Genomic DNA, 27,668 nt, shown 5'->3' with positions numbered 1-27,668 from the left:
CGAATTTTCAGCATGTTTGGCACAAATGGCACTATGCCACCTTTTGCTCTACCTGCTCTGGATGGGGCAGCCAAAGTTTGTTATGCTCTAAAGCCATCCATGGATATGGGTGCCAGCGCCCAAGTTTCCGGGAGGCACACAATATCATATTTATTTATCTCAGTTTGCCATTCGTGATCAGTGCCCATGATTGCCTGGTTTGTTTTTGAAAGCTGTGGTTCTGTAGCCCCTCTTCTTTACCTTTTCACCTGAGGTTCTTATGGGGACATAATAATACTGTTTAGATCAGTTTGGGTACTTGATGAATCAGGGGAATGTGTCCCGAAGAGTTAATGGGGGCATTGTTCTAGGAACTCTCATTAATAGTACCCACACAGTTGGGTTCACCAAGCTACAGTCAACATTTTGTCAATTTTATCTCTTTGATCTGATAGAGACTACTAGCCGCAGATTCCTTAACGTAGAATTATCCCCAGGAGTGAGACTGGATCTGGAAAACTTTTTGCCACAGCATCCCTGTGCGCCAGGGGGAAGGCACCACGTGACTCCGCCCTGATGTCGTCCACGTTCGTGACGTCAGTGAGGATATCAAAGTCCCACCTCGGCGGGCCTACGTCAGTTTTTTCTCTTTTCCGCGTGCAACGCGGATCCGGATTGTGTCCTAGCCTGTTTTCAGGCCTTCTCTTCTTTTCAGGCTTGGCGTTAGTGGAACAGTGTGCGAATGCCTTCGGGCTTCAAGTCATGTACCTCCTGTGCACGTCCCATGTCGGCGACGGACCCTCACCCGATTTGGATGTGGTGCCTCGGTGAGCACCACGACTCGGAGAGCTGCAACACCTGCCAGCACCTTAAGCCTAAATCGCGGCGGGAGCACCGGATGAAGTTGCTGTCGGCCCGCTTGTCCAGGTCATCCCAACATCCGTTCCCTACCTCGGAGGCGAATAGCCGCCGGTTCCATCTGCGACATAGTCTCTCCCCACAGCCCCAGGGGCGTGGCTCACCGGCTGGTAGGTCCTTACATTTGTCTCCGAGGCCCTGTCCTCCTTCCGCCGTGGGCGCCGGCTCTACCCGGGACATGCATCCCCGCCCTTCGCCTCCCTATCCGCCGTTTCCCGGCGTGTAGGCAACTAGGGCCCAAATGACAGCCTGCGCTGTGGCTCTGCCGGCTTCTTTGGACGTTCCTCCACCTCCTGAGCGTCCGCTGAGCCCTTGCCTCGTGCGGGGCCTTTCGGTTTCAGGTCGTAGAGGGTGGTGTTGTCGAGGTGCAGTCCTTCGGGGCTCCCCTCTTTGGCGCCTGGAGTCCCTGCCTCGCCCTAAATCCCTACCGGGATCCCTGTGGCTTCGCAGGAGATCGCCGGGACTCCGGGCTTGCCCCCGAGTCCTCCTCGGTCCTCTGAGCCGGCGGCTACCTAGCCTGCGCCGGGAGTCTTCCTCCCTGGCTCCGGTGGAGGCCGGGACCTGGTGCGCTTTCCCGAGTCCCTATCGGTCCTCGACGCGGGTGGCGGCCACGTCTGAGGCTGAGCCGGCACCTTTTCGGCGCTGTTCCAGCATTTACCCGCCCCATTCTCCCGGAGAACACATGGTGGCAGAAGTCGACGCGGCGCCACAAATTCCCACAGAGTTGCGCCGACGTCAGGTTCTTGATTCATCTCCTGAGGTCCCTTCTTCTCCAGAGATCTGTCATCTGTTGGTGTGTTCCTCTCCAGAGACTGGGCGCCATATTGTTGCCTTTTCACCGACATCTTCCAGGGTGGCCTCCTCGCCATTCCCACGTCCTAAATCCTCGAACCCTTCTTTCTGTGGCTCGCGGCGGGCTTTTCCACCGGCCTCTCTGCCTTCCCGCCTTCCCCTGAGGCCCCTCAGGTTTCCCCATTCATCTATTCAGAGGCTGGCCGCTCACCCCTGGACATGGGGATGGACGGCTCAGTCTGCATCCATCGCCCACAGAGGAATTAATTTCTCCTCCACAACGCCCTACTGAGGCCAGTGTTGCCTTTGTTTGGGCTATTTCCACAGCCGCTGGTATTCTGCTGATGGGTGAACCTGTCACTCCGATTCCTAAGGACAACCTTTTCGAAGTTCTCCACCAGGGCTCTGGTGGACGGGAGTTGTTCCTTCCTTTTGAAGCGTCACTTCATGATTCTGTAATGGGGGCTAGGGGGCGCCCTGCCACAGGTGATCCGGTGCTTCAGGTGCTACTGCATCGCCACCGCCCTGCTCCGCACGACCTGGTCTGTCTTTCTCTTCACCCTTCTACTCAAGGCGTTCTTCTGTGGAATGCCTTTCCGTTTTTGCCTGTGGTGTTGTTTCCTCCGTCTCGGGAGGCCCAGTGGTTGGGTTCATAGGGGCGTAATGTCTTCGCTTCTTGCCTTGCGGGCGCTTAACACTTTGTGTGTGTTGACCAGGGCTACTTCTAGCCTGTGGGACTCTGTGGAGTCTCTTCTTTCTTATGTCTCCCGCAAGGGTGCCAGTGCTGATCTGCCGGGCCATGTGTGGATGGTAGGGAGTTGGCCGTGTTTATTCTTCATGCGGCCTTGGATGTTGCCGATGCTCGAGGCTGTGCTTCCGTGCCTCTCCGTAGCCATGCTTGGCTACGTGATGTTGTTTTTCCAGTAAATATTAGAGAGCGTCTGGTGACCTGCCTTTTGACGGGTCCTTCTGTTTAATACTCATGCAGGCTCCACCATTCAGCCTCTTCTTTCGGGGCTCAGTCATCCTCCTCCTCATCCTCCTCCTCCTCCTCCTCCTCCTCCTCAGTAGGTTGGTTTGTTGATCCTTCGGGTCTCAGTGGGAGGCGTTATCCCACTTTGTTCCTGGTATTTGGTTTTTGGAGTGGCTGGTATACTTCTGTGTGGGTTACTGTGCCTTCGGGGTCCTTGGTTGGCCCCTCTCTTCAGTTGCCTGCTGGTTCAGCCCCTTGTTGGGTAAGAATGTACTTTTTGGCTGATTCTAAGCCTTCTGTGGTTTCTGCCGCAGGTTTATGATTTTGTTGTATGATGCGGGATTGTCTTTCCTAAAAGTGGTTCCCATACTTTCTGTGGGACATGCCCTACCCTATCTGGAGTACTTGTAGCTACTAGCTGATCGCACTTCTTCGTGCTTTGGTTCTGTCCGGAGCGGTCCCCTTTTAGGGGTCATTTGGTATTTTTCCTGGCCTTACCCTTGTTCTGAGCCCGACGTGGTCTAGGCGTTTAGTTCGTGGAGCTTTTCAGCTTTTGGCTGCACCTGCCTACTCTTCTGTTCTGTGGCCGGGGGCCTTGGCGTGGGCACTGGCACTCTTGCCTCTTGTTCCGCGGGAATCTTGTGAGAATAGGTTCTTCTTCTCCCGCCTGCCTTTATTGCTGAGGCCCTTTTTGTCTTGTCTGTCGAATTCAAGCTGTGATAGGCTCGGCTGCCCTCTTCACTGGGTGTGTTTCCCGTGAAGGGCTTTGCCTGCGTTTCTGCCTCTTCTCCTTGGAGTCTGTGGGTGGCTCTTCCTCTTCTGTACTCCTCTGCGTTGCCTGTACATCTAGGGCTTCTGGTGAAGATCCCTGTCTGGGCTTGGGGTGCACTGGCCTCCTTTTGCCTTGTCATTGCTTCCTCCTGCCTAATGAGGTTCGGGCCGCCTTCTTTTTGTCGTCATCACGCACCCCCTCTGGGGCCGGTGTTCTTCAGAGATGACAATGTTCTCTTCTGTCTGGGGGGACTGGGCTATTCTCCTTCGCCCACTGACTCATCCCCTATTAGGGCCCTGTGTTGTCCAGGCTGGGGAGGTCCTCTCGCATACCCTCCTCCCCCTTGGGTATGGCATGGGTATCTATTCTACGTTAAGGAATCTGCGGCTAGTAGTCTCTATCAGATGTATGAGTTACTTACCTTCGGTAAGGATGTATCTGGTAGTCGCATATTCCTTCACAATCCGCCCTTCCTCCCCATTCTGCGAGGACATTTCTTGGTCTTATGCACTCGCCTGCCCTCCGGGTAATGGTCTTCTGTGAGTGCCTTTTTCTTATTCCCTCCCTAGGGGGATGCTCGTCTGGTTGTTTGCTCCATTCCTTACTTTCTGGTTATTGCTTGATGTTTCATGGGTGCTTCTGCACCCCTGCACCCTTGTCTTCAGTATGGGGGGGTTGCTTGTGCTCTTCTTTCTTTTTGTTGATTGCACTTATGATTCTTCTGCAGTTCTTGGGGTTGAGTTCCCTTGGCCGGGTCTCGACCCTTAGCTCTTTTAGGAGATGTCTCTCCGTGCTGGTGTTGTCTGGGGGTGAATTGTCGTTCCTCTTCCGTTCTGGCCTTGGTGTCCTTCTCTGTTCTAGGCCGTGGTGGCAGACTTTGTCTGCTGTGCAATTTTTCACATGCTTTCTGCCCCCAGGGAGTCTGTTGTGTTTGTTTGCAGGCTTAATTTGCAGTAGCTGTGCTCTATTCTTTCATTACAATGACTTTTGATGCCATAGTGCCTAGCACTATTCTGGATGTTGCTGTTCCTCACCATTCGTTCTTCCCTTACTGTGTATCTGATTTTTTCGAACATGGTTCCCATATTCTCACAGTTTTTGTTTGTGATGCCTCCTCGTTGTGGCGCGGAAAAGTTCTCTGAAGAAAAGTGACGTAGGCGCGCCGGGTTGGGACTTATATATCCTCGCTGACGTCACAAACGCGGACGACGTCAGGGCAGAGTCACGTAGTGACGTCCCGCAGGCGTGCCGGGATGCTGTGGCAAAAAGTTTTCCGAATCCAGTCTCACGCCTGGGGAGAATTCTACGCTAAGAAATCTACGGCTAGAATCGTCTCTACCAGATACATTGTTACCAAAGGTAAGTAACTTGTACATCAACACGTTAGCCGCTCTTACCAGGAATGAATCAGTGTTGTGATATCTCCCTGCCTGAGTCTGCATGTTTTGTTTTCGTTTCCCCATATTTGCGTGGATTGTAGGGGTCAGACACCAAACATAAGGGGGGTTGCCCAGCTTCAGGCTTTGACGGACGACGACACGCTTATGAGCATGAAGGAGGCGTGTTCAAGCTGGAGGCTGCTGGTAGTTGGAGTTCTCCCTTCAGGCACAGAGTCCCCCTGTCAACACAGGTCTTGCGATGGCGTCTGAACCTGTCAACTCTACACATTCTTACGTAGAGATTGAGTGGCAACACTTAACAGGTTTCTACCTTCCTCACGAAGACGAAGTCTGCAATGCTATTCTGGCAGCCAGGCGTACCTCCACCAAGAGTGTACGCCTGCCGGTGGAAAAAAAATTGTATTATATTGTACAGAAAAGTCTATTGACCTTCTTTCTGCTTTTCTGTCGGCTATTATTCTTTTTTTCATTCCACAGCATGGCTCTGCTCTGAGTACTCTCAAGGGTTACTTTTCTGCGCTGTCTGCATTTTTGCTGCTGCCTCATCAACCCTCTTTATTTTAGTCCTCTATTGTAGATTGAGTCCTTAAATGTCTTGTCCATATGTTCCCTCCTTCCCCTTTCATTATACCTCAGTGGGATAGTAATTTGATTCTCACATTTCTGATCTGTACTCCTTTTGAGCCTCTTCATAATTATCCCCTCCGGCTGCTTGCAATCAAGATATCCTTTCTAATGGTGATACCTTATGCCCAAAGGGTGAGTGAGATACAGGCTTTATCATCCAAACCTTCATGTTTGTCTGTTTTTCCACGTAAATCGGTGCTTAGCACTAGTGTGAGAAAGTGCCCTTTTTCTGCATGGTTGCCTCCACCTCTATGCTGAATTGCTGATGTGCTTTGACTGAGGGTGCCCTGGGCTTCTGCTAATCAGGTACCCATGGCCTATGTTCTTTCCCTAAAACTGCATTGAAGCCTAAACCCAATTGGCATCTCTGACCACAGCTAAGCCCCTGGTAAATGGTACCACAGGTACCTAGGGCCCTGTGAACAGAGAAGGTCTCCAAGGGCTGCAGCACTTATTGTAGCACCCTTAGAGGTACTGAACCATTACACTCACACACTGCCTTTGCTGGCTGCATGTTTTGGTGCAGAACAAAGTGAAGAGTCGACATGGCACACATCTCTGTGTGTCATGCCTACGACCCACTGCCCTGGCATAGGTCAGTTACCCCTCTAGCTGTGTGCACTATGCTAGTGGTGAGGAAACAGGTGCATGAGCCCTGTACCCTACAGTGTCCAAGTCCATTCTTAGACATTGTAAATGCAGTGCTGGCATTAAGAGTATATGGTGCTGGGAGGTTGTCATTACAAACTCCACAGCACCATAATGGCTACACTGAAAACTGAGAAGTTTGGTATCAAACTTCTTAGCACATTAAACCCACACTGATGCCAGTGTGGGATTTAATGAAAAATGCACATGGAGGGCATCTTAGAGATGCCCCTGGAAACTAACCTATCACTAGTGTCCAGGCTGAGTGGCTGCTTTTAGACATGTTTCTGGACCCCTGGGTCGAGAGCCAGCTGCTCTCTGGGGCCTGAAACAATGCACATCCTTGGACGAGGTGCCAAGCCTCCTTCGCCAGGATGGACAGGGTTCACGAAGGAGAATCTTCAAAGGCTTGCCACGTTTGTGAGCTTCCCCAGGCCAAACTGGTCATCACTGGTTCTGACCCCCACTTTGGGTAGGAGAACCGGCGGGAAAAACAAGTGAGGAAGAGAGGTGTGCCCACCTCTGCCAACTTCACCCCACAGGTTGAGAAGGCGAGGTGAAGCACAACTCTCAGTTCACACCATCTTGAAAATGGGGGGACTTAGCCAACCATGGACAGGCTCATGCCCCCCTCCCACTGAAGGGTGGCATAATAGGGGGTGTACCCACCCAAGGGAAGGGACCCACTGGTCCCTACCTTTTACCTATCTGTAACGCCCCATAATCTAGTATTTAGGAGCACCCCTGAACCTTGCTTCCTCAGACATGAAGAAAATACAAGAAGAAGAAGAATGACCGAACAGCCGTGCAGCAGCTAACAAGAGGAAGACGCCCACTGACCCTGCCCCCGCCCTACCGGCCTGTCTCCACCTCGAACCTTGTCCTGCGAAATCCCAGTGGGTCCTGCAGCCAGCAACCTCAAAAACCCCGGAGGACCTGCATGCCTTCCACCCCAAAGACTTTGTCTCCTGTGAACACCGGATTTGTTCATCTGCAACCTCTGGCCCCAGCCGGAAACTGCAAGTCAGCACCACTCTGCACCCGCCGTCCCGAGGTTGAATGGGCAAACACCACCATGAGGTCCCTCCAGCCATCCTGACCCGAGATCCAGAGACCCCTGACTTGCCTCCAGCCGAAGCCTGCAGCTTAAATCTAGAAGGTCCCCCAATCGCGACCAGGAGCGGGTAAGAAGATCCAACCCCAAATTCCTCCCCTGCACCTGACGCCCCACAGCCCTGTGTGCCCAAACTGACAGGATGCCCTGCATTGAAACAGCACCCTGCACCCGGCCGCACCTTTGGTTCTACTTTGTTCCCCCATTTGCCCTGAGCTAAAGTCCAGGAGCTTTGCTCCCACAACCAAGTGACCTGCTAGTCAGCAGCCACCAACTAGAGGCCCCCTATCCCCAATTGGAGAACATTGGGCCTCAGCACTCGGCACCTGGCCACCCTTGTGCTGCTGAGGGTGTAACCAGAGTGCATTCTTGACCCTGGGGGACCCCTGAGTCTACCCCCAGAACCTCAACTCCCACTACCAAATACTTACCTTAAAACCGATAACACTATTTACCTCCATAGGATAACATTGACTGTTTTTCTTGGAAAAGTTTAGAAGCGTGGAGTTTGAAAATCTGAAGTAATTCTTTAAAATTGCACTCACTAACAAAAACGATTTTACTTACCTGTTTGCAGGACATCTTCCAGAGTAGTATCCAGGTACACTACTCTGAGTAAGAAAATTAATCTCAAAAGTAATTTACCTGTAATTTTACTGAAAAGCCCATTCAAGTCTATGTACTGTATTTACAAAGTATTGCATTTCTCTGAAACCATACTGTAAATCAAAACAAAGTGCATATACTATTACAAATCCAAACTGTATTACAACTGTATATTTACTGCAAAGTACTTATCACTTACCTGTGTTAGGCCTGCTTAGTTCTAGAAAATAAAATAACTAAAAGAATATTCTTACACAAAAACAATTGGTCTGAAGTTTAGTCTTTGAGTGTGTGAATTCATTCACTGACTGAGTGTGTACAACAAATGCTTAACAATGTCCTCTGATACTGCCTTACTGCTCGACCACATTACCACAAATAGAGAGCGAGGTGCTATCTAACTTTACCTCTGCCTACCTATGGGGTTCCACTGGAATCTGTGAACACGATACCTCACTTTGGTATAGTATATACAGAGCCAGCTTCCTTCAACTAGTGCCTCTTTACTGCCGAAAGTGGTAACATCATTCCATGTGGGCCAATCGGTGACCTTGCTCACTTTCTAAGCTTCTTCACATCCTTTAAAAGAAGAGGAGTGACTCCACGGTTTCCACCCAAAAAGAGCGTTGTCATTTTACCTTGATTCCGCAAGAGAGTACTAGGTGGATGACAAACTCTTCGAGGGTCATGAGGGAGCGTAGAAGGTCCAAGCGGTACAGAAACAAACCATGTTGCGCTGGGTCGCCCTCTGTATAAACATATGCTATGCCCTGGCTACGAAGCAGCCCTTTGAGGGATTAAGGACTCATTCCACAAGAGCTAAAGTTACTATCACTTTTTTAGCACGTGGAGTTCCAGTCCTGGACATGCGAATCGCTTTTGCTCCACAACACTCCACTCCGTCGTCACAAAACCTAGGCCATCTGTTAGTTTATAGACTAGTATAATTCATCCAATGTATTTCAGTTCTAGCTAGCAGTAAGAAAATGCTAGCAGATTAATGGCATATGTTACCTTTTTGAGTGCTATATTTATACCTACAGAGACTCTCATATTGTGCTGCAAGCTCAGTCAGTCTGTTGTAGTATTGTATCTCAACCAAAAAAGTTTATGAATGGCTAATATGGCTCATAGACCGTATTCTATCACACTAGTGTTTTTTAGGTATTGCCCATAAAAAAATAGTAGAAAGTACATAGACTACTAAAGTAAATGTGACAGTAGTTATATTTACAAGCATAGAGTTGGTATTCGTAACTCCATTTAATGTGCATTGAAGATATACATAAAAAGTATATTTGTAGTATGATTTTTCTGTGCAAAATATTCTGACATGTTTAACAACAGTGGGCTTATGGACTTCTCCAAGGTCCAGTCTAACTACAGCGTCCCCTCAAGCGCAGATTGGCAATATGCTGCCATTTGCCATTGGGGTACCTAACTACATACACGCCCACATGCCAGCCGGCCCCTCACTCCCTATGAGAAATAGCTCCTCACCCGACACTCATACAAAGGCCTCCTGTCTGATATTTATGCCTTCCTCAAAGCTCCAGCGACCAACACTTAATCTCCAGCAAACCAGCGATGGGAGCTGGAGTGTGACTGCCCCTTTACTCTTCAGAGAGTGGTCTGACATTCTGCACTGAGCATGCACGTCTGCCTATAGATCTACCGGAAAGGAGCCCTTACTTAAAATTACGCACTATTGGTATTACTCTCTAACATTAAAAGCTAAATGGAAGCAGGATGGAGATTATGGATGCTGGAGGCAGTGCAGACACTTAGGTACATTGACACATGTTCTTTGGCATTGCCCTAAACTACAACAATACTGGATGGATGTCCTGGCAGACGTTAACGAGATGTATGAGACCGACCTGCCCAGTTACATTCTGTTGTGCCTCCCCAATGCACTGATGTATCCCCTGCTCTTGGCACGGTAGAGGACTATCACCGTTGCCCTTTCTTCAGCCAAGCAAGTCATACTGTCCAGGTGTGGCACAGATAAGAGGCTGACGTGGCTGGATTGGATAGAGAAACTGATGGTGATAGTAGATTGCAAGTTTCTGCAACTTGATAAAAACTTGGTGGCCTTGTAAACCATTTTTAGCTCAACATTTCAGGCAACTCTCCTGTCCAGTGTACTTCACCTTACACACACAGACCATCGAGGTGAATGAGATGTGGAGGCAGCAGTTTAGACTGTATTGCCTACCCTTTGGTCTGAACCCATCGTGTTCTCCTGAGGCGGGGGTTGTCAAGCATATCCCTTCACCTATTTTCGTAGTCGGTCCTTTTCACCCTTCCCCCTCTGCCTGTGTACCCTCCCTACCTCCCACCTTCCCCGTTTTAACGTCCCTCTCCTCAAGTTATACCTCACTGACCGATGGATGTAGGTGAGGGTATTGTTATGTATCGTTTATTCTCTGAAACTCAATAAAATAGATTTAAACCTAAAATATTCAGACATTATAAATAAAATCTTGCGAAGCAACTTCAGATTTCAGTGTTGAAGCCAAAAGTCCTTTGTTCTCTTTCAACTGAACACTGTTTCCAGAGGCCCGTAGTACATAAGGTATTGGTAATGCAAGCGCACCAGGAAGAGTTCAGCTAATGACCATCAGCTCTCTCAAGAATCCCTGAAATTTTAGGTTATTTTACCAATACCTCTTCTCCACATTCTCTAGTTTTCCGCAGTTGTATAAAGGTATTTTTGTATGCTTTGTCCATTTCCTCTGTTGCTTTTGACCTCTTCATGATCTGCAAAAAATAAGTTCTCTCAAGAGCATATTGAGCAAAATTGGCTCAATCTTGTGTTCAAGCACTGTTTTAGAGCCCAAAGGAGATGACTCAATATCTCTGCCTCCTCCAAGTTGATAAGGCCTGTGCTAACTTCCCAGCTACACAATGTAGGAGTATTCTGAATAATCCAAGGGGCACCTTGGTTCAGTGTCAAGTTGTTGGCAAGGATCCTTGCTACTTATGGCAGGTTGACTGCACCCTAGCAGACGGCTGTATCCCACTGTTATCAATACCTTGGGCACAAGAGCAGTGACCATCCCCTGCCTCTCCATATTCAGCAGATGGGCTTGACAATCCAGCGACAGTTGCTTGGTACTGCAACAGTTTGTGCTTTTGACACCAAATCCAAGCCAAAGTTATTTTCTCGCTTCCATCAACCTCAGCATTAGTGGTAGTCTTTTCCTGTCCCCAACCGCACGCTGCAGCAGCTGTGCCAGTCAGAGCCTCCCTTTAAAACTCCAACCAATCGCCAAATGCTTTTACTGTCCTTATCCTTTTCAGATCTGGAGTAGAAAGGTCTCCTGGACCAAAGCCCAGTAGGATTATTCATCATCCCCTGGAGCAAGCCAAGACCAAAAATGATCAGTCATCTTGCCTCTACACTTTTCACACTAGTCTCTGTTTAGAAAAAATGTGTGATGTGTAGCATTTATTGCAACAATTACATATTATTATATGCCTATGGTGCAGTTATTAATATGTTTTTTTTTTTACAGTCACAAATCACGAGTTAAAGGTAACCTTCGACTGAAAATGACTTACATGCCTAAAGAAAATGGCACTGAAGATGAAAGTACTGAACCAGTCGAAGAGACCGAGGTATGTGAAGGAAAACGTTAAGATAAAGATTCTTATGACTCCACAGATTGTCATGTTAAAGTATTATACATGCAAAACATTGGGTATCTAGTTTGTGTCAGCGTGTGACATTATGTCCACCAATATGATCAGCATAAGTTTTTTCTCACAAAGCCATATGAAAGTGATTCAGCCTTTTGATGCATTATATTTAAGGCTCCCTATTTTCCGTTGTTACAGATTTTTACAGATAAATACCGACAGTAAACAATGTGTTTTCTGTCTGCATTTATTTTTAAACATGGATAAATACAGAAAATGTGCTTCTTTTCCAGCGACTCTTCGTGCTATCTTTCATGAAAACAGCGGAGCAGATGACAGCATAAAAAACTAAATAACTGGATGACATTTTTTGAAATAACTGTATTTCTCAACATACATTTGTGGTATAATGCTAATATTTGCCAGTGGGTGTACTTTTATGTAATATTTGGCAACTCAAATAGCTACAACACACCAGACATCAAAGTATGACTGTAGGTCTATCATTTAAATAAATATGGAAATGTACCGTTTTTCAACTACTTTTATATGCAAAACACCAAAAAATATAGATAAATACAGATAAAATGACACAAACATAAATAAATATAAATACAGACGGAAATGTTAAAAAAAATAAATACCATAAAACCGGGAGCCCTAATTATATTCCAATTTATGTTCTGAATGGCTACCCACCAGCCTTTTTATTTTAAATGCAATTTGGTGGTTCTGCCTAGAGATAATGTCGACTCTCTGGAGTCTTAGTTGTCACACTGCAATTGCCATTCATGCGAGATTGCCTGGTCGGTGGACGCCTGGGCATCTTCGGCTGGGCTCCCCAAAGTCGAGGGGCTGAGGATACAGGGGTGTTGTTGGGCGTCGGAAGTTCTTTACCGGAGCCAGTCGCAGTCAGAAAGACCCTTCGAGATGAGGCTGCAGGTGTTTTCATGGAGTCCAGGAGAGGTCAGCCACCAATGGTTTTCAGGTCAGGATCGCAGGGGAGACTTCACTGAGCAGGTAGGCCAAGGGTGTTGGGTGCAGAATGGGTAAGCATTGCATTTTCAGCTGGATCCTGAGTCCTTGGAGTGGGTTTCTTGAGGACAGAGCTGCTTCCTCTGGAGATCTAGTCTTTGTTGAAGTGCAATCAGTCTTCCTTGAGTCTCTGAAAGATGCTGGCTGCAGGACAGGCGTCATCTTTTTTTCAGAGTCTTTGAGCGGGGGACAGGTCGGTAGAGCTGGGACCAAATCAGTAGTAGTCTTCCGGCTTGGCTGCACAGAGACTTCTTCGTCCTTCTTGGGTCACATGAATCTGAGGATCAAGGTTCTGTGGTGCCACTAAATGCTGAATTATGGGGTGTTACAGCTACTGGCAGGTAGTAGTCAATGGGCTACCTACCTTTAGGGTGACTAAACCCTTTGTATTTCCTCTCCCTTTTGGGAAGGGACATCCCCTAATCCTATTAGCTAAAATCATTTCATCCAGCCTGGAGGATTTTTTAACTACAACTCTGGACACATTAGGGGTGGTCCTGGCTGAGAGGGGAAACACCTCTCCTGACTACTTATTTGTCCGCTGACTTTGCTGCCAAAGTAGAGCTTGGTAAGGAGAGGAATTTCCACTAGCTAGAGGCGCCCCGGCTAGCATTACGAAGGCCAGGAAGCCTTTGAAGCTCACTGCGTTAAATGCTATTCCTGCTTGGGGGTATGCGAGAAGCACCTCCACCTCAAGCAGGCTTTGGTTCAGACCCACAAGAGCGCAAAGCCCCCACTTCAGGGGGTCAGAAGCATGTCTGTAAGTGGCAGGCTGGTGCAGACCAGTCAGCTGCACACCAGAGAGTTGTCAGTTTTTCAGGGGTCATCTCTAAGATGCCCTCTGAGTGCATTTTATAGTAAATCCAACACTGGCATCAGTGTTGGTTTATTATGCTGAGAGGTTTGATATCAAGCTTTCAACAGGGGTGTGAAATTTTATAAAATATCTACTCGTCCATGTGGCAGGTTGCCTCATAAATCTATTTGTCCTGCAACAAAATCCACTTGTCCATTTTATGCCATGTAATGCAGCTATAAATTATGACAGCAATCTCATTATATAAGACCTCTGCTATAGCCGCTCTGATTATGCCATAGTAGGGATTGAATACCAGCAGTTCCCTTATGTTGTCACATTTCCGATGATCTACATACTGGAACTGAAGGTACTGGTAAGCAATAGAGCAAATCTACACCTGCATATTTTCTCATGCTAAAATGCAGTTCACAATATTTTCTAGGAGTACTATTTCTTGGCTTACTTCTGTAAATTCTTGTTATTTCACGAAAGCTGTATATATGCACTTAATGCAAGGCCATATACAATGGGTGCACTTTTGAGACTTTCTTTAATAATTGGGCCCCTAATTCGGTCTGTTGTTAACCATGACCATTTGTGTTTATTTAAATTCTGTCTTTCTCTCCTTGTTTATCGGCTGGCTTCACAGTGAGTACTCTTTCCCGAGGAGCATATCGACACACAAAGTAGTTTTGTTCAGTGAAAGGAACTACTGTGGCAATGTGTGCTTTTTGAGACCAAAATCATGTTTTGCTTTTGGCAGTGTTGGTTATAATGGTGAGGGCCCGGCAGCTCCCACACCAATAAGGTTTTACAAAAAACCATGCCAAAACAAGTCTCACATTGACAAAACCAAAAGACTGACCACCAATTTCAGCCCTACTGGCTTTGCCAATGCTTGTTTATTTTGTTTCCCCTAATCCTATTAAAAATGGTTACACTGATTTTCTATCATGAATATTTTTGGAAAATACTAGCATACATCTACACATTTTACTAAATGATGCTGCAAAGAAATGGTACCTACAATTTTACAGTAGTTTAGCAAAATGTTTTTTTCCTCCTTGCATTTTTTTTTGTGAACATTTTATTTTGAAAGCAAAGAATCCTCAATCTTGCTTTCAAGCTTCTGAAAATATTTACATCTAATCAGAGAGCATTCTGGGAGCATTATTCATTGCCTCATATTTCTAAACTTTGAAAAAGCGTTGCACATTTTTATACTGAAACCACTGTTAATAGTGCAGCCGGAGCTTATAACATTTACTTTGAGTTCCCACCCTAATAATAAAGGCTCTGCATTAATGAACCATAAATACAAGTTTGAGCAGTGTTAAAACAGCGTTAACACATGGACACAAATATTTTCTTAACTGCAGATAATGCCCTTCCCTGATCCATAATGTGGTACTGTAAACTGTCAGCCAAACGGTTTGTGCTATGAGGGGTGGATCTACTTGTCCCAAAGACAAAATACCCAGGAAAATGTGTTGCCCTTGACCCCAAACAATATGTCTTGGGTGTTGGGCTATAGGAATTCCACCTACCTGTTTCTAGCATTCAGTAGAGCCATCATGGAGCAGTGGTATTCGTAATGACAAACTCCCAGCCTATGTACTTAATATGGCTTCATTGCACTTACAATGTCTAAGAAAGGACTTAGACACTGTAGGGGTATATTAATCATGCAGCTATACCCTCACCTGTGGTATAGTGCACCCTGCCTTTCCGGCAGTATGGCCTGCTAGAGGGGGGGGGACTTACCTATGCCACAGTCAGTGGTTTGTGGGCATGGTACGCAAGAATGTGTGCCATGTCGGCTCTTCAGGTTTAACTGCACCAAAACACAAAGTCTGCAATGGCAGAAGGTGTGTGCTTGGTGAGGGGTCTCTCAGGGTGGCAGATTACACTCTGCAGCCATTAGAGACCCTCTCTGGTCACAAGACCCTTGGTAGCAGGATTACCTTTTAAAAGTGACTTATATGTGTGCCAGTTGTGGCAACATGATTAACCTTTTTGGGAAAGAACACAGGCGCTGGGAGCCTGATTAGCAGGGACCCAGTGCACATTCAGTCAAAGTGCATCAGATATCAGGTAAAAAGTGGGTAACCATGCAAAAAGGGGCACTTTCACCTGGTTCCGAAAAGAACATGGTTCCTTGGGCAGTGATAACCTGCAGGGTATAACTTGGCATACGTAACACCCAATTCTATGTGCTTCCATTTGGCCTTCAGGAATGAGGCCGTCTGCCTCTGAACTTCCAAGGTAATGTATGGTAAGATCATCAACTTGCTTTTGTTAACACATCTCCACAAGATTTCATTTGCAATTTAAGATGTGATCTGAGTCACGGAAATGTAAAACATTGGCCACAGAGCGAGGCGCACCGCCAGGTGATGGTGGGCAGGCTGACACCCTGTCCATGTGTTCTAGGGCGAGGAAAGAGGAGAGGCCCTCCTGGGTCATGACTTGTTGAAGCCAGCGGTCAAGGAAAGCAACATTGTCCATGCCTTCCACTTTTACAGGCATCCTCACCACTCGTATGTTTTTCCTTTGAGAATGACCTTCTGAGTTCTCTGCCTGGGGCTACAGTGCGTGAACCCTATCTAGAGCAGCCTACATCTGGATCTTCAAATCTCCTGTTTGGATTATTCCTTGTAGGGTAAAGCTCAGTAGCTGTGATGATTTCAGCTAACTTGATCCTCCTTGAGTAGGCCAAGGTCCGCCACTACCATGTAAATAATGGCCAGCAGGAAAGAGCCCAACTTGTCGTGTGGGACCTGCGCCATTCCGTCCAGTGTGTTAGCCCAACCTCTTGCCGCGGGGGGGACCCTCCGCTACCGGCACTAGGATCTCTTTCCAGCAGCTTTGATGACACATGATCATAGGGGGAGGATATGAAGGACAATATAGGGCCTCCGAACACCAGGTATTGAAAAGTAGGTGCAACCTCTCACTGCCTGAACAGTAAGTTTTGCTTGGGGTCCTGCACACTACAACTAAGGCATTTCTCCCTTCCCCCCCACCCCCACCCAGGCGAATGCCAGAAACATATACTACAGTCCTTCGACTTCCTGTTAATTGATCTGTTAATTGATCTAGCACTAAATAAAGTTTCAAGTTCATACTCACCTGCGGCATTCTAGTCTACTTTTCAACAAGTAGTAAAGTTTTATCATCCCTTTTTGCTTTGCTCTGTGACATCCCAATGTCTAAATCTTGCAATGGATTCTCAGATATACACCAATGTTTATGAGCTTAAACATTGACAGCCTTAAGTTTGTATGCCTTCTTATCGTAGCCAGATTTCACAGTTTGTTATGATGTTTAAATGTAAATGGCCTCAAATCTGCCAGGGGCATATATCCCTCTGTTGAGGGATGTGGGCTGAATCAAAAATGTTGTGGAACAACATCATCAGTGCAGTTTTGGGGAATATTTAGAGACCTTTTAATTGAGATCTGAGATGGCAAATCATATTCTCTAGAAGGAAGGAATTCACGCAGAGGTCTGCCTATGATAATGGCTTCGACCTCTGAGGTAACTCCAGATACCCGACAAGGCCATACTTGTTGGTGTGTGCGTGTGTCAAAATGAACGAATGGTTTTTCTGCATTAGTATCCCCACCCCGCTGGACCCGGTAGTGAAACCAGAATGCACTACTAATTTATAGCTCCATCTGTCAAGTGCCTTACAAGTATTCCCAACAAGATGAGTTTCTCACAACAAAACACCAACTAATGCCTGTTGTTTAATGTACTGAAGTACCACCCCTGTTTTAGTTTGTCACACAACCCATTAACATTCCAAGAAAGTAGGTTGAGTGCAATCTCAGCTCTTACCTCCCCAGTGGTGTTAGCCGAAGCTGGTGCAGTTGTATAGCAGGCATTGAGGCAGTACTATTGAGGACAATTTCTTTGGACATGGTGTCCTAACTGCATTCATAATGCTTGCGATGCCTGTGAACCGCAGTGTATACAGACCAGATGGGAGGGGCCGGAGCCATAGGTGAGTCTGACCTGTAATCGACTATCAACAACAGAACTCTAACTAAGGCTCCCTGTTTTCCGTTTTTACGGATTTTTACAGATAAACACAGACAGAAAACAATGTGTATTCTGTCAGCATTTTTTTTAAAATGGATAAATACAGAAAATGGTGCTGCTTTTAATTAACTCTCTGTGCGGTCTTTCATGAATTATAGCCTAACAACTGAGCAGATGGACTGCATGGGAAATTAACAAACAGGATGAAATTTCCATAAATTATGGGATGTGTCAATATACATTTGTGGAATAATGTTAGAATTTACCAGTGGATGTATTGCTATGTAATATTTGCCAGCTTGAATAGGTAAAATACGACAGACATCAAAGTATGATTGCGTGTCTATCAGTTAAATAAATATGATAATGTAAAGTTTTACAACTTCATTTATACACAAAACACACAATTAATATAGATAAAATAGCCCAAAAATAAATATGGATAAATACAGATGGTAAGGTTAAAAAAATAAATACCATAAAACCGGGAGCCCTAACTATAACTAAAACGGAATAAACCCCCCCCCCCCCTTCTCCCCGTGACTTGGAAAATCCTGCCCCCCCCCCCCCCCACTCTGCCTTCCTGCAAGTCCCAACATTGCAGAGCGCCCGTCGCCCTCCCTTCCCTGTTTCGAGGGAGACATGGACCCTGGTTCCGCACTCCCAACCCCTTTGACAACTATTAGCCAAATGGCTAGGAGTCTATGCTTGTAAGTTTACATATATATTCAGCCACCATTGCTGCAGGGCCATTGCCCCATCGTACTTTCGCAGACGTACAGTCTCGCCAGTTTTGCTGGGGCCCATACCCAGTGCGTAGGTCCTGTAGAAATTGCGATTGTTCTCTCTGAGTGGGTCTCTGAGAAGTCTGTCTGTATGGCACAGTTTGTGATGGGGCAGAATGTTTACCTCCTGGTTGATCTTTATTGGTGAGATCACCCGCTTCTTGGCCAGACATGGTACTTTTCCGTTCCCTCCCATTTCGTCTCCTGCGCCTTTCCGGATTGTCCGGGCCTCCCACCCGTCGCCATCCGTTCAACCACTCCCAGGCTGTCTCCGTGAAAAACTATGTCTTACCCTCGGACTCCACTCTGAGTTTTGCGAGGAACAACAATGCATAGGTCACCGCTTTATCTATAAGAGTTTTTTTTTTACTACAATAAAACTGGTGGCTGGTGGAGGGCGAAAACGCACAAAGAACATTTATTTAAATGAACAAAAACTTGAGAGGACTCCCCAGTACCCTTACCTGGGTATAATGATAGATGAAAGACTAAATTGGAGGGCAGCCATTGAGGCTAGGAGACATCTCTTTAAGAGAGCAATTGTAGCATTGATGAATTTCTCACAACGACTTTGAAGGAGACCACCAGTTGAACTGCTAAAAATCTATGCAGCAAAATGCCAGGCTATTGCACTGTATGGGGCTGGGGTATGGGGGCATGCAGATGTTGGCTCTCTTCAAATAGCAGAGAACTCCTTCATGAGATTTCTTCTATCTGCTCCAAAGTGCTCTTCTATCTACGCCTGCCATGCAGAATTGGGAATCCCATACATAGAAGATCTGATTAAGGTTCAGCCACTGTTACTCTGGAGACGCATCTGGGTATCGGAAAAAAACGTGCTGACCAAACATATCTTAGAGGATTCCATGGCGCTGGATTGTGCACACAAAATAGCTTGGCTCACTTATGTTAGGCACTTTTTCTCAGATCTGGGTCTAGAAAAGTATTATATTACACCAGAGAACCTAACTGAAATAACAAAGAAAGAGCTGAAGCAAATAGCTATGAACCATCTAGAGCAGGTGTCTCCAACCGGTCGATCGCGAGCTACCGGTAGCTCGCAGAGACCCTCTGAGTAGCTCGCGCTGCTTCCTGCTCAATTTAGTAGCCCTTCAGTGTTGTTTGGGCTTGTTTGGGCTGCGAAGGAAGGGTGCGTCGTAGCTGCAGCAGGCGGGGCTAGGGCAGAGCAGGTGGATGGGCAGAGATGGTGGACTGCCGGTCGCGCAAGCTGCGCAAGCAGTATAGAACTGCTGTGACCCGCGCCATCTGCCTTTTTTCAGCAGCACAGCCTGCCACCTAATTTCCCTCAATCCACAGTGGAAGGGAGAATGCGGGATCCTGCACGGGTATGTCAGCAGCTCACAACATGTAGTAAGGGACCCCCTCAAGCAGATAAGTTGTGGCCCAGGAACAGAGGGGAACAAACAACAGTACTAATGTGAGCGCGTTCCTGCGTTGGCCTATTCATTTAATTGCAGAGCTATGTTTATATATACCTAACTAGGTGACAAAGAAAAGAAACAGATATTGAAATATTCAAAACGTGTAAAAATTTATTTTTTTTCTCTTTCTTTTTTTTTTTTTTTTTTTTTTTTTTTTAAATTTCAATTCATATGAGTTCTGTTATAAATCAGAAATCATAAAACATTTATCAATTCATATCAAAAATTTCAAAACAAATACAATCGAATCATAAATATCTACAAAAGAAGAATCTATGTACAACACACAACATTATTTGATAGTGGCCCTTGGTGACACTCATGTCTCAACACACTCACGTGCTAACATTCATACTACACTCAAACTCCAAACTGAAATGGTGCATTAGATGTACATGGATGTATTATCTGAGAGACTTGGGTTGTTGAAATAAGCTTCCTCCTAGCTGTGGTCATGGTGTTGGGCCCCTGTTGTTGAGCAACAAATCTAAATTGTGTAAATGTTCTATTGGTGACAATATGGTCACATTTATATATAATTTTTTGTAAATATGTATATACATTTTTTCTAGGTCCCTTGGTATCAGCACAGTTATGATGAAATTGGTCCTGATGAAGGCGGTGTAAACTGCCGAAACGCGCGTAGACCTGCGAAGGGAGCCTTATGTCACATCTTGGCCCTACCTTCTTTCAGCAATATCATCTTGCAATCCAGTTCCTTTCACCATTTCAGTTTGGAGTTTGAGTGTAGTATGAATGTTAGCACGTGAGTGTGTTGAGACATGAGTGTCACCAAGGGCCACTATCAAATAATGTTGTGTGTTGTACATAGATTCTTCTTTTGTAGATATTTATGATTCGATTGTATTTGTTTTGAAATTTTTGATATGAATTGATAAATGTTTTATGATTTCTGATTTATAACAGAACTCATATGAATTGAAATTTAAAAAAAAGAAAGAGAAAAAAAATAAATTTTTACACGTTTTGAATATTTCAATATCTGTTTCTTTTCTTTGTCACCTAGTTAGGTATATATAAACATAGCTCTGCAATTAAATGAATAGGCCAACGCAGGAACGCGCTCACATTAGTAATGTCAGCAGCTCACAGCATGTTTTTCCCGTGTCCCTGCCCCCCCCCCCCCCCCCCTCCCCCCCCCCGCCCGCAGTCTGATGCCTTCTCGCATCTCCCTTCTTAAAGTGAAAGTGCCGGTGTTCAACAGTCGGGGAGCAAAAAAAACGTCAGGCGGCTTCCGCCCTCAAGTTTGTGCTATATAAAATTGCAAAAAGAATAAAAAATAATGTACAGCTCCGTATTCTGCCATTGGTGATTTCAGGTGTTGTGCCTGCGAGAACGCCCAATGAGCAGCAAGCAGGAAGGCTGGCGTACATATGGGAGGGAGCTAATGGCAAGAAAATTGCCGAGGATCACACAATACGGGGGTCCAGGGGGACAGCCTGGATCAGAATTCTTTTAACTTAATTCCGCAGTTAACTAATTAGCCACTAGCCCGCCACATCTCCCAAGCCAAAATACTTTTTTTTTCTTTTATTTATTTGTAAGAGGATAGGAGCGGGAGGGCTCAGCCGGGATGCAGGCCATGTCAGCAGGTGCCCAGTTAGTCCGGTCCAAATACTCCCTCCCTCCACCTGCAGTCCCCATGCGTGTCCTTCCACAACAGAAGGTGGCACGCTTTCTCTTTTTATTGTGAGGGTCTCTGTTCACCGCCAATGCGTTATCTCATGTAATGTAACTTTTGCTTTTGTAATTTGTTCACTTGTAATGTTTTCATGTATCAGTTCTGTTCCTATTGTGAAGCGCTCTGACACCTTCGGGTAAAGTCCGAGCTATATAAAAACGCATAAATAAAATCCCAGAGCAGCAGGTAAGCCATGGGCGCACATCCGGCATGGGGTCTTGAAATACGACACTAAAGGCCAAGCCTGCTAAAGACCCTGCAATAGTGCATGCCGTCATGTGTAAGCCTCCGTCCAGCATGCAGAGTCTTTTACTGAGGGACAGAGAAGCGGTTGGTCAAATTCTTTCCAAGTCCTCTGAAGTACCGTGGCTAAGACACACCGAGCATCCAAGGTCACAGAACCTGTCCAAGGGATATGTTTGTGTTTGTGCAGGCTGGGGATGAGACGCTGGCTGTACGAATATATATGATTGTCCGACCAACCCTTTAATCCTGTGCTTCCACTCCCTCGCTCGCTTCAACATTCCCCCTGCTCCTTGAAACGGACGTCCGAGCACTTGGCAGAAATGGAAGAGCTTTGATAGCGGCAGACTTTCTGTCGTTCATTGGGAGGGCACCGAAGAGCTGTGCACCCTCACCGTCTGGCTCTGGTGGCAGGGGTTGACCAAGCTCTCCGGGCTGGACATATGCATCTTTCTACTTTCCGATATCCGGTGATTCTGGCCAAATCACTTAATATCCCTGTACCTTAAATGAAAAAAAAAAAAGAAATGGAAAAAAAGAGCCATAAAAACTGAAAGTGTCCTTGTGTGTAGCGCTATTTAATTTACTATCTAATTATCATATTCGTTTCAGATCATCTTACAAACAACGTGGGCCTTTGTACAGTGTCATTTTTTTATATGTCCACCGTTTGAGCAGTGTGTCATCTGCATTATCATTACATATTGCACTGCGTTCCTAGTAAGTTAGTTATTTGTGGAAACTAAGAGAGAATTGTTCTGTTCTCATTTTTGGTATTATTTGATAAGTGATCAATGATTCCATTACGACGTTGTGTACCTCGAAAGTATGAGATGTACTGTGATAAGTGAGTCTCATGGGACATTGTTGCATTCTTCGATTGCTCATGTGTGTTCAGTAGTAGAGCCTGTCCTAACACCTTTTCTCACCATCTCATGTTTTTACACACCTACACTTTCCACACAGGATAGGATTAAGCCTCAGACGTGCACTTCTAATTTGGTGCCCAGGCCTCTTTTATTTCCCATTCCAACAAGCAATGGCCTCCTCTTTCACGCCTTGTGTTGTGTCACTATTGTGGCGTATGCTTTATTTTGTTGTCTCACTGTTGTGTCTGTGAGTTTTCTTAATGTACGGCCCACATGTCAGTAATGTGGCATGTCATGACCCTACCTATTTAATACATTCCCTCCTATTGGCCAGGAGCCAAGGCTCACACATGCTGCCCAGTACCCATCATCTTCCTGTATGGCTGCAATAGTATGCCAGCTTGTCTTGAACAGCGGTGATGTTCTTCAGGCTGGGCCCTGGGGAATGTACTTTTCAAGGGGAACTGTGTCATTTTCTTTTTGTGTGCAGTTTTATAGCGCAAACTAGAACCGAAGGTATCATAGCGCTTTACATGAGCACCAGTTACGTTACAAACGGACACATTACTTTTTGTTAGGCACTGGGAGATTAAGTGATTTGGAACTGCCCCGGCCAGGCTACCAGATTACACAGCCTTAGAGGTCATCCTACAGTTCCACACTGAAGGTAGGATTGCTTTTCCTGTTTGTTTGTTAATTGAGCTGCATTACAATAATTATTTCAGTGACGGCTATTAAAAGGTCTTGATTTTGAAGCTATTATTGTGAAATTTTGTAAAGTGGTTTGACAACACAACACAAATCCAAAGTCAATCCTTTCATTGTTTCTAGGGAACTTTAAGTCTTGCGTTCAAACCACATTATAGTGGGCTCTCAAGAAAATAGTTTTTTTAACCTTAATGGCAATGAAACTGGGCGTGGAAGGTCTCTCAGAAAATGCGCGAGTTGCTTGGGGTTTGGTAGCTCACGATGATTTTCAGTGACCAGAAGTAGCTCTCACTACACAAAAGGTTGGAGACCCCTGATCTAGAGACTCTTAGACTCACCCTGCTATCGACCAAACAATCCGTAGTGCATGCAAATATGGTACAGCTCACCCCGCAAATCCAGCCATACCTTACATTAGAAATCAGTACATACGACAAGATGCTCCTGACAAGGTTTAGACTCAATCTTTTTCATAGGCTTGTAGCCTTTCCAAAAAAAAAATACTTGGGATTTAACATTGGCTCATTGCCCATGCGACGATATGTCGCCACAGTCATGTATGCACACAATACTGTTCTGCAAATATTTTTATCCTCATAGAAAGATTTGGCTATTCCCACAGTTAAAGTGCTGGGGCTTCAGACAGTGTCGACCTGCCATGTTATCACTACAGATTTTAGATTCCGAACGTACCTGCTATCATGTACTTAACTTTTTAAAATGTATTATTAGGCACAGGAATAACCTTTAAAAACTGAATTATTTGTACGAACTCATTCTTTTTTAACATTCTGGAATTTTGACATATCTGACAATTTTTAACATGTAAATGTATGAATTATGTTGCTGCTTTTATGGTTTTGTAATGTCAAAAACCGAATAAAGTCATTTATATATATATACAATAAAACTTCTTCGCTGTTTTTGTACCTTCATAGTGAAGTTCAGGAAAAAAGTGATGATGTTATTGTCGATCTTGAGAGGAGGGGCACAACGTGCGGTTTGCAGAATCATATCCCTGTCTCGGAAATTAAAAACACGTGGTGCTAATATTGGCCTGGGTGGTTGTCCGGGTTTGGGTTTTCCTCTCTGTACTCAATGTGCCTTTTCGATGGAGGAATATTTGGAGAGATTTATGGGCTGCAAACGCTTAGTGATTAAGTCCTCCACAAATAAATCAACTACGTGGCCCTTGGCTCTCAGGAACTCCAAGTATTCTGAAATTGTTCCTTCTGGCCCTGCTAATTGGTCCACGAGAGCCTTGCTGGTAGTTTGCAGTTTGCTGATTTGTTTTCGTAGGCCCTACTGTTAGTGGCGAAGCCCTGGGTTACCTCCACTACTTCTTTCACACAGTCATCCATTTTCCAAAAATCGGCTCGGATAAGAGAGATTTCAGTAGAGACTGCGTTGATGCGGGACACAAGTGACGTGCGCACAGAGGTAACAGCAACTAGTATGTCTTGTAAGGCGTGCTCAGTGTTTTCTGCACTGTGTGGGGTTGAGCACCCGCTCCCTCGTGGGACTTGAGCCACGTGAACTTACCCCGATTAGGTGTTTTGTGAGCCACATCTTCCCCTGCTCCCAGACATGGCTGTGCTGATAAGGATGTTGTCGGGCCGTGCAACTATCCAGGGAGAGGTGCCCAGGTGTATCACCACAGCCTGTCCAGGAAAACAATCCCACCGGCCTCTTGGCTTACCACCCTGGGCTCGCCTGCTCAACTGTGCAGTCAACAGTATTTTAGCCCTTTGCGTAGCATTGATCACAGCAGGGTTAGGTACAGGGTTGCCTCAGATGGCAAGTAATGGAGTATCCTGCTGAGTGATGACCGGCATCACCAAGGCCACTCACTACCTGGCGTAGGGAGCTTCTCGCTGGCACCCCTTCTTGACATACAGTGTAGCCCCCACATGATTTCTCGCACTGTGTGGTCATTATCGAGCCCACTGGCTGGCCAGGCTAGTGCCTCTTGATGGCAATTGTAATCAATATGCAGCAATCAATAGTTTCCTGAGTCCCCCACCCTTGATCTGGATATAATTATTAGAGAGTTATAGTCCAGTATGTGGCCGTTCTAGGCCTCGAGTCAAGTCCTCGGTTGCAAGGCCCAATAGCGGTCTCAAGCCTGCGTCGTTTATCAGGCACAACCCAGCAGCCTCCTGCCAGATCTCAACAGCTCCCACTCCATGCTGGGCCACTGGCCGTTCGTCCTCCCCGGCATGCTGCCCATCCAGAGCGCAAGCCTCAAGGGGTCAGGGCAGATAATGGTCTCACTTTCCACGGCTACCACTGCTAGCAATGCCACCCGGTTCGATGCCGACTTTATTTGCTCCACCTCACCCTTTTAAAGAAGAGGAGAGACTGCTCCACCTGGATCCAAAAAGAACGTTCTTATTCTACATTGATCATACTAAAGACTTCTGGGTGGACGATCAACGCTTTGTGAGATTTGCTGAAGCGAAGAAAGGCAAAGTAGTGCAAAAGAGAACCATCTCTATGTGGATTGTCCTCCTACGCACATGCTGGGGCTGGTGGCTGTGGACTAATGCGTCCATTGCAGGGGCCTGTGTTCAACCTCATGGTCACAGGTTCAAATCCCAGCAGGTTCACTCAGCTTTTCACCCATCTGAGGTCGATAACATGAGTACCATTGAGTTAGGTAACAATGAACATCTGTTATTAAGTGCCATGAGATTTATGGGTGAACGTGCGTTTTACAAATACATGTTATGTTATGTTACATGCCGAGGAATAACCCGTTGAGGGCTCATTACAGCAGAGCCAAAACTGCGTCCACTGTGTTAGTTTGTGAATGAGCACTGCCTCAAATTAAACGGAACAAAAACAGAGGTGCTCATTATAGGGGGAAACAACACCAATTGGACCAAAGACTGGTGGCCTACATGTCTGGGACCAATACCCACCCCCAGTCAGGAGGCCAAGAATTTGGGTGTCTGGATTGACAACAAACTCTCGTATGACAGTCATGTTAAAAAAACAGTTGGAAAATGTTTTGGAGTTATGAAGACGCTCAGCCGGACCATGGACCTACTCCCATTGAGTTCCAGGCGCACCATGACACAAGCTCTGATCACTTCCTGCATTGACTACGGGAATGTGCTTCTGTTGGGCACTTCTGAAAAAAACATTAGAAAGCTGCAGGTTCTGCAAAACTCAGCGGCACGCCTCGTGCTCAGACTCCCGCGCAGAGCTCCATCTAAACCTTCCCTAGATGCTCTGCATTGGTTGCCCATCAGAAAGAGGTTAATTTTTAAGGCACTTCTCTGGTGCCATAGGATCATTCATCAGAGAGCACCCTCCTATTTGTCTGACCTAGTCTCCCTCTATGAACCCTCTAGATCTCTACGTTCTAAAGGAACAGGTTTGCTTAAAACCACGCGCCCAAAAAAAGCCAGACTTGGAGGCAGGTCCTTTCGCACTCTTGCGGCCAAGGAGTGGAACACCCTCCCCACGAATATTAGACAGGAAATAAGCGAAACATCTTTCAGGAAACTTCTAAAAACACATCTTTTCACGAGCTAACTTCTCTGGTTGCTGCCTGTCTCTTCTTCCGCCTAAGTAATACTCTCTCCTTAGCGCGGGGACACGCCGGGAGGCGTCACCAGGCGCTCTATAAACTCCTATAATAATAATAATAGTCCTGGACATCAGTCAGGCAGCTACGTGGGCATCACTACACACATTTGCCAAACACTACTGTCTAGAAGGCTCTCACATGAGTTATCTTTCTCTGGCAATGCCTTATCTGGTAAAGACTTTATCTATCCGCAGATTTCTTACTGTGCCTCCCAACCTTACCGTTCTGCAAAACTGATTTGCATCTTAAGCGGTCCTTGAGGTACTCATTTTAGCACACTGGTTCAATGCCTCAGTATTGCTTCGTCCTTCTGGCACTGAAAAATAGTTAAGAAACTGAAGTCAGCGTGATGGGGTGGACACTCTCTAGGTACCTTGCACGTCACTTCGGGCGCCGACGATGCCACATGGAGCCGAACAATGCCACCTACTGGCGTACAAGGAAACTGCTCAGACAAAATGTCCAGATCAGGTCGGACACCTGGGGAATATTTTAAGATTAGAAATCTGCTGTAAGATAGACTCACTATCAGGCGTTATCGAAAGTAACTTGCTCTTAAGGATGCCACTCTTCTTTCTTTCGAGTTACATTTTAGGACTTTATGTATTTTTCCAGTAAATGACTGGAATTGGCACTAGAGCCTTTTCAGGGTGATAAATTGTGTACATTTGTTTCATGCCCTCCCTGAGCTTCCCGAAGTAAGGCGCAGATGTAACATTAAATGTGGCTTTGAAAAAACTGAACTCCTGAAGAAGAACTAGTATTGCAGATGATAAGGAGTATTCAATTAATACAAAGGAATGATCATTTGCTTAGTAATTAACACCTAAAACAGAGCCATCAAGATATCTTATGTTATATTACCGCACTTAATCACTTAATAGTTGAGACTGGCTGGACTAAGGCGAAAAGGGCATACTTATTCTAAGAACATCTGCAAAGAGAATTGTAGGATGTCTGGGCAAT

General features: G+C 46.0%; 1 protein-coding gene across 3 annotated transcripts in view; it reads left to right on the top strand.

Annotated features, from left to right (window-relative positions):
* Nucleotides 1–27,668, top strand: part of NEDD4 (NEDD4 E3 ubiquitin protein ligase) — a 1,992,497-nt gene that overhangs the window by 660,662 nt on the left and 1,304,167 nt on the right. For all 3 annotated transcript variants that reach the window (XM_086958341.1, XM_086958342.1, XM_086958340.1), the window contains one exon: nt 11,351–11,453. In XM_086958341.1, coding sequence (XP_086814467.1) covers nt 11,351–11,453 — 103 coding nt within the window. The remainder of the gene's footprint in view (nt 1–11,350; nt 11,454–27,668) is intronic.

Source organism: Lissotriton vulgaris, chromosome 2_1 (genome assembly GCF_964263255.1).
Source record: "Lissotriton vulgaris chromosome 2_1, aLisVul1.2, whole genome shotgun sequence".
Classification (NCBI taxonomy): Eukaryota; Metazoa; Chordata; class Amphibia; order Caudata; family Salamandridae; genus Lissotriton; species Lissotriton vulgaris.
Note: the sequence above shows the minus strand (reverse complement) of the source record. Positions and strands in the feature narration are given on the sequence as shown.